Raw genomic sequence first — 10,319 nt, 5'->3', positions numbered from 1 at the left:
CAGATTGCAGTTCTTTTCCTCCTTGCACTCTTTGGTCGGGTGGCCCTCCTTCTTGCAATTGCGACAGATCGTGACCTTGCAGTCCGCCACCATGTGGCCTGACCTCCCACAGGTTCGGCACACTTTCGGCTGCCCTGCATAAGTCAGGTACCCTCTGCTCCCTCCGATAGCAAAGCTGGAGGGTGGGTGGAGGATATTCCCGCTGGCGTCCACCCTCAGGGTTACCTTGACCTGTCGTTTGCTGGTCCAGATCCCGAAAGGGTCAACCACATCGGTGCTTTGACCCTCGAACTGCACATATCTTCCCAGGAACGTCAGGACATCAGTTGCTGGCACGTAGGGGTTGTACATGTGGATTGTAACAACCCGGCTCCTCTGTGCAGGAAGCACACACAAGGGGACCGCCGACAGGATGGAGAACAGCGGCTCCTCTTCCTTTTCTTTGAAGACCTTCAGGAGCTGCTCACATTGCTTCACGCTCCTGAAGGTGACATCGAAGTAGCCTGCCCCAGGGAAATCCTGCAGGCAGTACACGTCTGCTGCGGCGAATCCACAGCACTCGAACAACACCTTCTTGACGAACACCGTCCGATCGACTGGTGTACGCTCCTCCACCTTCTTGACAGACACACGGACAGTGTTTCGAACCCCCTGCCCAGGGCTGCGCGCAGCTGTTGAGGCCATAGCTCTGAGGTTGGCTGGTCCCTGAATTGGCGTTAGGCCGAAGCCAGCATGAAGATCCACCAATAGCAGGTCAGCACAACCAAACGATCCTCCAACGTCCAATCACGATCACGATCCAGCGATGATCTCCACTAGCTCTGATGACTCGCAACTCGACCCCTGTCCTGATAAGAACAGACACTTGATCTTAGCCAAAAGGCTGAGAAGCGATCTCTTCCAGACATTGTCACAATGCCACAAGCACTTTCACGGAAAATGCTGCGCACCGTCCACATCGCAGCCTCTTATACCTTCGGGAGGAATGGTGGGACGACCGTTTCTGATTGGTCCCATTGTCCAGCCCCGCCTAATGTTGTTTCGAGTCCCAATCAGATATCTGCCTTTACCTGGACCATCTCTGACACCTCCCTCCCCTTCCTGGATCTCTCCATCTCCATTAATGACGACCAACTGGACACTGACATATTTTACAAACCCACCGACTCCCACAGCTACCTGGATTACACCTCTTCCCACCCCACCTCTTGCAAAAATGCCATCCCGTATTCCCAATTCCTCCGCCGTATCTGCTCCCAGGAGGACCAGTTCCACCACAGAACACACCAGATGGCCTCCTTCTTTAGAGACCGCAATTTCCCTTCCCACGTGGTTAAAGATGCCCTCCAATGCACCTCCGCCCTCAGACCCCACTCCTCCAATCGTAACAAGCTCACCTTCCACCCTACCAACCTTCGCATAAACCAAATCATCTGCCGACATTTCCGCCACCTCCAAACAGACCCCACCACCAGGGATATATTTCCCTCCCCACCCCTTTCCACAAAGACCGTTCCCTCCGTGACTACCTGGTCAGGTCCACGCCCCCCTACAACCCACCCTCCCATCCTGGCACCTTCCCCTGCCACCGCAGGAACTGTAAAACCTGTGCCCACACCTCCTCCCTCACCTCTATCCAAGGACCGAAAGTAGCCTTCCACATCCAAAGTTTTCCTGCACATCCACCAATATCATTTATTGTATCCGTTGCTCCCATACGGTCTCCTCTACATTGGGGAGACTGGATGCCTCCGAGCAGAGCGCATTAGGGAACATCTCTGGGACACCCACACCAATCAACCACACCGCCCCGTGGCCCAACATTTCAACTCCCCCTCCCACTCTGCCGAGAACATGGAGGTCCTGGGCCTCCTTCACCGCCGCTCCCTCACCACCAGACGCCTGGAGGAAGAACACCTCATCTTCCGCCTCGGAACACTTCAACCCCACGGCATCAATGTGGACTTCATTTCCCCTTCCCCCCCGGTGGTTAGCACTGCTGCCTCAAAGCGCTAGAGACCCAGGTTCAATTCCCGCCTCAGGCGACTGACTATGTATAGTTTGCACATTCTCCCCGTGTCTGCCTAGGTTTCATCCCACAATCCAAAAATGTGCAGATTAGGTAACTTGGCCATTAGGGGCAGGGGTAAAAGTAGGGGAATGGGTCTGGGTGGGTTGCGCGTCGGTATGGGCTTGTTGGGCCGAAGGGCCTTTTTTCACACTAAGTACTCTAATTTAAAAAATAGCCGTGCGGAGATTTGCAAGTGAAAAATAAAATCGCACTCCGAGGGAAACGGTTTATTTTGTTAGCCGGCTGATAGTAGAGGCACTTTATATTCCGGTGGTGAAACTGAGAGTTCGGACCTCACCGGGACTTGTTACTCCGGAACCGATCGCATAACAAAGAGAAACACGGACACATACAAGCAGCTGAAAAATGATTCAGTGGTGTTTAACATGATCGCTCTCTCCCCACGCAAGGAGTACAGATAATAAGACGCGAACCGAGTCAGCTGTCACTCATTACTTTATATAACATTTACAACATACAAATCTCGCAGACATATTGTACATACCCTGAAACATAATGGCCCAACCGTTTCAGGAAACTTGTAAGTGGCTCTTAAAAGAGCCTTTGGGTTGTGGATGTGTGTTTCAGTGCAATGCGGTCCTTCACTTGGAGCTGGTGTACTTGGTCACCGCCTTTGTACCCTCCGACACGGCGTGCTTGGCCAGCTCCCCGGGCAGCAGCAGCCGCACGGCGGTCTGGATCTCCCGGGAGCTGATGGTGCTGCGCTTGTTGTAATGGGCCAGGCGGGAAGCCTCCCCCGCGATGCGCTCGAAAATATCTTTGACGAACGAGTTCATGATGCTCATGGCCTTGGAGGAGATGCCGGTGTCGGGGTGAACCTGCTTCATCACTTTGTAGATGTAGATGGCGTAACTTTCTTTCCTGGACCGCCTCCTCTTCTTACCGCCCTTCGCTGGCGCCCTCTTCACCGTTTTCTTCGCGCCCTTCTTGGCAACTTGACCCTTCTTTTCCTCAGCCATAGTGCCGCTCACTATCAAACACAGAATACGGAAAGCGGACTCGGAGCTCGCTCTTTATAGACCGATGACGTCATCAATGCTAATGAGGGATGGAGGAAAGCCCGCCTTCTGATTGGCTACTTTGTAGGCATAGTAGCCTCTCTCTGATTGGTTAGTTTGGGACTCAATGTGGATCTGTCGGGATCTGTAATAACATCGGAAACACAAACCGAAATTTTGTGAAGGGATCAAATTCCGAGCTCACTCTAAAATGTGAGATTCTAATTGTAAGGCATTCTGCATCTTTAGGTAATAGTTTTCTTTTCTCTTCCATTTAAAAATGGCATTACATTTGTTGTCAATTTAGAAAATGCACTGCAATCTGACAGGGAGTGTGTTTTACTCCTGGAAATGATGGAACTACTTGACAATTGCATCGCGTTGGAGGAAAATGGGAGTTAAGCAATGTTCTCTTTTGCTTGTGTTTCTTGCTCTACACTCTCTGAAGATGAAGGACATTCGATAATCATCTACTCTGTTAACTCCCTTCTTTTCCCCTATTCTTCTTCAAATCTCCAATGAGTATCAGCCAAAGTATTCATACATTACTCAGAATAGCTGCCAGTGTGTGTATCATTCAGTTCGATTCTGATTACCTCAATGACTAAAGGGAACTGATGCACTGTGACCTGTGCCTTTTGCTTCCTGCTGACAACATGAATTTTACTCTCTATCTGTTCAGCTCCTCAATCGGTGTCAGCAGCCTCCTGCCAATATTTCAATTCCTGAAATCATACTTTGCACTACATTAGAATACATATTATTTGGTGCATTTCAGTTTCTAGCAGAATTTTTTCCCCATTACAAACTGTCCTATGTGGATTTTCTCTAAACTTTATTTGGTGACAAGTCATTTGTACTCACTCTGAACTGGTCACTGTTATTTAAGGATATTTTGAACACAGTATTTGCGTGAATTTTAATTGTGACAATCTCTTGTGTTATTTGTTTTATCACTGTGATTCCCTGATTACACTGTGAATGATGTGTTCTTCAGAATTTCAGGTTGGTTAAGGGTTAGTTTACCACTCATTAGTGGCTGTGTAAAATGGGAGTGCAGTTTTTGATCTGCCCATGTGAGCTTTCTGGAGGTGAATGATTATTACTCTCTCACACAATCTGTCCCTGTCAGTTTCTGCCATCTGAATGTGCGAGTGTAGTAATCAGTATGTATCTGTCCGTTCTTCCACAGTGATTACGTTAGTGTAATTATCACAATCCCAGAACGTCTCTGATGTGAGAATGTGTAAGGGTAGTTATCACTGGAGTGCCTATAAGTGTTTGCTATGAGACTGTTTGACAGGCTTTATCAATCTGTACCTGTTTCTTTCTGCTCAATGAATTTATTTGTGTAATTATCAGTCTCCCAATTTCAGTCTCTGCTATGTGAATGTGGGAGTGCTTTTATCAGTATGACCGTGTCAATTTCTGTATTGGGATTATGTCAATGTAGTTATCAACATGTACCTGTCAGCTTCCGCTTTGTGGGTCTCTCATTTTAGTTAAACTGTTCCTCACAGGTTGTGATGTGTGAAGATGGCACTCTAGTCATCAATCTGTACCTGTCTGTTCTTCCACAGTCATTATGTTTGTGTAATTATCAGTCTATCTTCAAGGTCTCGGCTGTTACAATGTGTGATTGTAGTTATCAATCAACAGTTTGGTCTGTGAATGTGAGAGTGTATTTACTAATTGGTCGCTGATAGTTTCTGCCATGCAAATCGGGGTTTTGCTATCCATCTCTTTATGTTCATTTCTGCTATGTGACTGTTTGACTGGCATTATCAATCTGTACCCGTCAGTTTCTGTTCAGTGAATATGTCTGTGTAATTAACAGTCTACCCCTATCAGTCTCTGCTATGTGACTGTGTGAATGCTTTTATCATCTCACCATGTCAGCTTCTGTGTTGTAAATATGGTCATCAAACTTCACCTGACGTTTTCTAGTTTGTGAATATGAGAGTTTGGTTATCAATCTGTATCTGTCAGCTTCTGCTTTGTGCATATCTGAATTGGCTTAATCTGCTCCTGAATGTTTCTCTGGTGTGCATATGGCAGTGTAGTTATCTATCTGTACCAGTCCATTTCTGTTATGTGAATATGAGGGTAGTTATCAGTTAGAATGATAGTGTAGCTTTAAAAGGTGTATTTTGTCCTGTCCACGATAGTTAACCTATAACACAATAAAGAAGGAATTGGAATAACTTAACTCTATTAGAATATTTAACAGAATAATGGATACAGTAACTCTACCTAATTAACTGTTCCAATACAGTAATATCCCACAAACATCCTTGACAAAAGACAAAGTAAAAAAAAACTCCAGTAGCAGAAAGAGAATCTGCAGCTTCTGACTATAACTGAGAGGAAAAAAACTAGATTTCCCGTCTTCAAGAAGCCAACAGTTTTGCTGAAAGCCAAAATTAAAAATGTCATTCTGTGAAAGATTGACCACACCCATTCAGGCTACCTCTGTTGTTCCAACTTTAAAAAGAGCCTCAAACATGACAGTTCATGTTCTGTGAATATGGGGTAGTTATCAATTTGTCCCTGTCAGTTTCTGCATTGTGAATATGGGAGAACACTTATTAATCTTTCTAGGACAGTTACTATTGTGTAAAAGTGTGAGTGTACTTACCTATCTGTCTGTGTCAGTTTCCAATATATGAATGTAATTTTAGCTATCATAATGTACCTGTCAATTCTTGTAATCTCTGGGAATGAGAGTGTCACCTTCAGTCTCTACCCGACAGTAGTTGAGTTTGGTTATTGATCTATAATGCCACTTTCTGATAGGTGAACATTTGAGCACAGTTATTCATCTGTACGTGACACTTTCTGATATCTGAGTATGATAGTGTAGTTGTCAACCCGTTCCTGTTGGTATGTGCAATGAAAATAAGAGAATGTGTGTAGTGTTATGAATTTATCCATGACGGTGCCCGCAAGGTAGAAAGAGAGAGTGTGTGTGTGTTTGTGTGTGTGTGTAAGTTTAATTGCCCTGTCAATACGTGTGTCATCATCAATGTCATTTTCCCATCTTTCTGCATGAGCCCATAACCCTGCAGCAGATTGCAGAAATGGCCAATTTGTTCCTGTCAGCTTCAGCTCTGTGTATCTGAGTGTGTAGTTATTAGTCTAACTGCCAGTCTCTGCCATGCGACTGTGAGTGCATTTGTCAATCTTAGCCTATCAGCTTCTGTGTTATGAATATGTGAACGTGCTTAGCAATTGAACATAGAACAGTACAGCACAGAACAGGCCCTTCAGCCCACGATGTTGTGCCGACCACTGATCCTCATGTATGCACCTCAAATTTCTGTGACCATATGCATGTCCAGGAGTCTCTTAAATGTCCCCAGTGACCCTGCCTCCACAACTGCTGCTGGCAATGCTCTCACAACTCTCTGTGTAAAGAACCCGCCTCTATACTTTCCTCCAACCAGCTTAAAACTATGACCCCTCGTGTTAGTCATTTCTGCCCTGGGAAGTAGTCTCTGGCTATTGACTTTATCTATGCCTCTCATTATCTTGTATACCTCAATTAGGTCCTCTCTTCTCCTCCTTTTCTCCAATGAAAAACGTCCGAGCTCAGTCAACCTCTCCTCATAAGATAAGCCCTCCAGTCCAGACAGCATCCTGGTAAACCTCCTTTGAACCCGCTCCAAAGCATCCACATCTTTCTTATAATAGGGCGACCAGAATTTGTAGCTGCCAGTTCTGGTGTGTAAATATAGTTCTTAATTTCTCCTTGTCGATTTCTGCTATATGTATTAGAGCGTGCAATTAGCAATCTGCACATACACTTTACGGCAATATGAACATCAGAATATAGTTACCAATCTGACTGCTCTGTGAATGTATAAGTACAGTCAGCAATCTGTACATGTCAGCCTCTGCTTTGTGAATTTATTTATCAATCTATGCCTGTCAATTTCTGCTGTAGGAATGTGAGAGTGCAATCTGTACCTGTCAGTTTCTGCTCAGTACATCTGTTTTGTGTCATGGATTGTGTAATAGAAAATCAAAGGGTTTTTCAAATCCTATAGTGCAGGCTCGGAGTGGGAGGAATAATATCACGGGCTGTTCTTCAGGATGCCATCAGCTTTTCTCAGTGCATAGCTAAATACTTTTGTGAACAATGCTGAGAAATGAATAGGTGTTACATTCCTTTGTTAGTGTTGAAAGGAAAGGGGAATGAACAAATAAATTGTATTTTAGGCGACTGACCACGATGTTCCTGCTACAGGAAAGAGAATTGGCTAGTTCACTTCATCATTCTATTGTGAATATTACATAATCCTGCTCTGTGGTGTGACGGTGCAAGCCATTAGCAGTACTGTCCTGATGTTCTATGGTGCCAATGAGGAAAGCAAAAAGACTTGTATTTTTGTCATACAGTGGAGAAGATTTAAATCATTTAGGCAATTTATTGAACATGGTTGACCTCTTCTTGCAAAAAAAATGAAAATTTACAAACTACAAGATTTGGCTAAATTTCTTTGTTGATTATATTGCTAAATTGAGGATATGATATTGTATTTTATTGCTTTTTTGTAATATTTCATAGGGTGGGGTAAGTGGGATTTTTTGCAGAAGATTGTAGTGAATTTGAAGATAAAGTTACACAATTTTTGCATAAAAAATTAATACCTGGCAGAGTGAAAATTTAGTTTCTATTCCTGCAAGGTGAACATGTTGAGAATTATTTTGGCGTCTCCTCTGTTGCCATGACACACTTACTGAAATGGAATGCTGGCTGAATGGGATTAGTTGCTTGGTTTTGTATAAACAGTTTTTATATATTCACTTCTGTTTCCTGCAGTGTACATGTGTGTACATTGCTGTTAGTCTCTGTATCTTGTGTGTTGATATGGTGAGTGTATTGGGGACTCAATCTGAATCAGTCAGTACTTTGTGTGTGTGTGCTCAGTAATGATTCACTTCTTGTCACATTTGGCTGTTGAAACAATGTAAAAGCATGATGTCATTGTTTATCTGGTTTGTGATATTTAAAATACCCTTATTAAATGTAAACTTGATTTAGTTCACCACTTGCCTACTTTAGACAACCAGTCAGCTTCAAACATGATCTGAATGTAAATGGCCTATGAATCATATTAATTGGAACTGGGAAGATGTTTACGGAGAATGCAGAGAAAAAAGAAACATGTCCTTCCACAGTTGTGTCTAACTGTCCATTTGTTTGAATATATCTCTGGAAACTGAGCTTAAATTAAGTCTGATTCAATCTGCTCTGTGCCCGTGGAAATGATGCTGTCAGCTTTGACAGTGGTAACATACCTGCTCTTTGTTAGAAGCAGCTGGTCACACATGGCTTTTGTACTGAGGAAATATGACACTTTCTTCACCATTCAAGTATTTGCTTGGAGGAAGACAGAAGATTTTTCAGCTGTAAATCAACATAAGCCAAGTTAGGCAAGATTAAACTGATCAGTGTGGCAGTCAGTTTATAATCATTAGAGTATTTTTAAACCTAGCAATTCCACTCTTTCTCTGAGTTGCTCCTCTTTTCCTTTCCTTTTTTTTGCAACTTTGTAACAATTGGGTGAGATCCAGAACTAACAACTGTACACCTCCATGAATGGGAATTCCTGAAGCAGCTGCAATTCTGACGTACATCAATAGCAAGCTGAGAATACACTAAATGTTGAAGGAAAGGGCAAGGGACGCTCTGTCTAATGTTTTACTTGAAACTTCAAATCTGTTCATTCTAGTACGTGTTCTTTACAAGATTGTCACAAAACTATGGTCTGTGCTTTCATTCTGAACTGCCCAACATCAACAAACAGCGTGAAACAGATTTTGGATTAGTGGTGCTGGAAGAGCACAGCAGTTCAGGCAGCATCCGAAGAGCAGCAAAATCGACGTTTCGGGCAAAAGCCCTTCATCAGGAATAAAGGCAGAGAGCCTGAAGCGTGGAGAGATAAGCTAGAGGAGGGTGGAGGGTGGGAAAAAGTAGCATGGAGTACAAACAGAAGCCAAACAATGAATTCCCATCAGTGTTTAGGGGATTGCAAACCCCAAGAATGTCCCACAGCAGCTTCTTCCCGCTCTGCCTCCCTCAGCAGGCCCACACACAGCCCGAGAAAGGCCTCTCTCTTCCCCCCCAGCCCGCTCACTCCAAATTCCGGGACAAGTTCCTGCTCCGCTCGGCCTCTTACAAACAGCCCCCGGTTCTCCCTGAACTCACCCCGAATCAATCCCGGTCTCGGAGCCCCCTCTGTGTCCCAGGCTCCCATCCCGATGTGCTGCTGGAAGGAGCCTGCTGTTCCCTCGCTTCCCTGGGCGCTGATCTCTCCATTGCGGTCTGTTTCAAACAAACCTCTTGCACTCACTGAGTAAATGCTCCTCAATGGCAGCGCTGGGGGAGGGCCTCACGCATGCGCTCCTCTCGTCAGGAACGGTCAGCATTGGGGGGTGGGGAAAGGGGCAGCTTTGCGCATGCGCTGCTTAAGGACACAGGAATAAATCATTCCCATTAAACCGACCGTGACAGCAGCAGTGCTAAGCCTAGGTCCAGTATGGGGGATTAGGATCAAAGCACAAATATTACTTCCAAAAGAGAAGGAGAGCCTAAATAAGCTTGGATTGTTTTCTCTCGAGCAGAGTTGACTGAATGGGGGCACATGATTGTGGCGTAAAAAATTATGAGGCGTATGGACAGGGTGAATAAAGAGAAGCTGTTTCCCTTGTTTGAGCGATCAATCACAAGTGGTGATTGGGTTAGGATATGGTAAGGATAAGGATTCTCACTATGATGGCGTGTAAGGGGTACAGATATAGTAAAACCTTTTTCACTGGTGGGAATCTAGAAGACACTGCCTGGGAAGGTAGTAAAGGTTAGAAATCTTAACCTTTAAAAGGTATTTGGATGAGCACTTCAAATGTCATAACAGTTAAGGATATGGGACAAGTACAGGAAATTAGCACACCTTGAGTGGTGGTTATTGTGGGTGAAGGGCTTTTTCTCTGTGTATCTCAGAGTGCAGTTATTAATCTGTACCTGTCAGTCTCTGGTTTATGACTGTGTAATTGTATTTATCAACCTACAACTTTCAGGTTGTAGAGTCATGCAACCTTTGATCCAACTAGTCCACTCTGACTAGAAATCCTAAACTGACCAAATCTCATATGCCTTTAAATCCTTCCTGTTCATTTACTCAACCAGGTTACTTTTAAACATTGTAATTGTTCCCACCTTCATC

General features: G+C 44.4%; 1 protein-coding gene across 1 annotated transcript; it reads right to left on the bottom strand.

The window, feature by feature from the left end:
- Positions 1-2,425: 2,425 nt before the first annotated feature.
- Positions 2,426-9,504, bottom strand: LOC122544601 (histone H2B 1.2-like). The gene is made up of 3 exons (XM_043683920.2): positions 9,305-9,504; positions 8,395-8,503; positions 2,426-3,235 (listed from the first exon to the last, which is right to left on the bottom strand). Exon 3 carries the CDS (start codon positions 3,049-3,051, stop codon positions 2,674-2,676), a length of 378 nt encoding a protein of 125 aa, XP_043539855.1. The 5' UTR covers positions 3,052-3,235; positions 8,395-8,503; positions 9,305-9,504; the 3' UTR covers positions 2,426-2,673.
- Between the last annotated feature and the right edge of the window lie 815 nt (positions 9,505-10,319).

The sequence above is a fragment of the Chiloscyllium plagiosum genome, unplaced genomic scaffold (genome assembly GCF_037043375.1).
Source record: "Chiloscyllium plagiosum isolate Xiang-an unplaced genomic scaffold, Cpla_swu_hap1 HiC_scaffold_49, whole genome shotgun sequence".
NCBI classification, from domain to species: domain Eukaryota; kingdom Metazoa; phylum Chordata; class Chondrichthyes; order Orectolobiformes; family Hemiscylliidae; genus Chiloscyllium; species Chiloscyllium plagiosum.
This window is presented reverse-complemented; position numbering and strand designations above follow the sequence as displayed.

Excerpts from the sequence above, each read along its gene's own strand:
- LOC122544601 (XM_043683920.2), bottom strand. The coding sequence starts at position 3,051 with ATGGCTGAGGAAAAGAAGGGTCAAGTTGCCAAGAAGGGCGCGAAGAAA.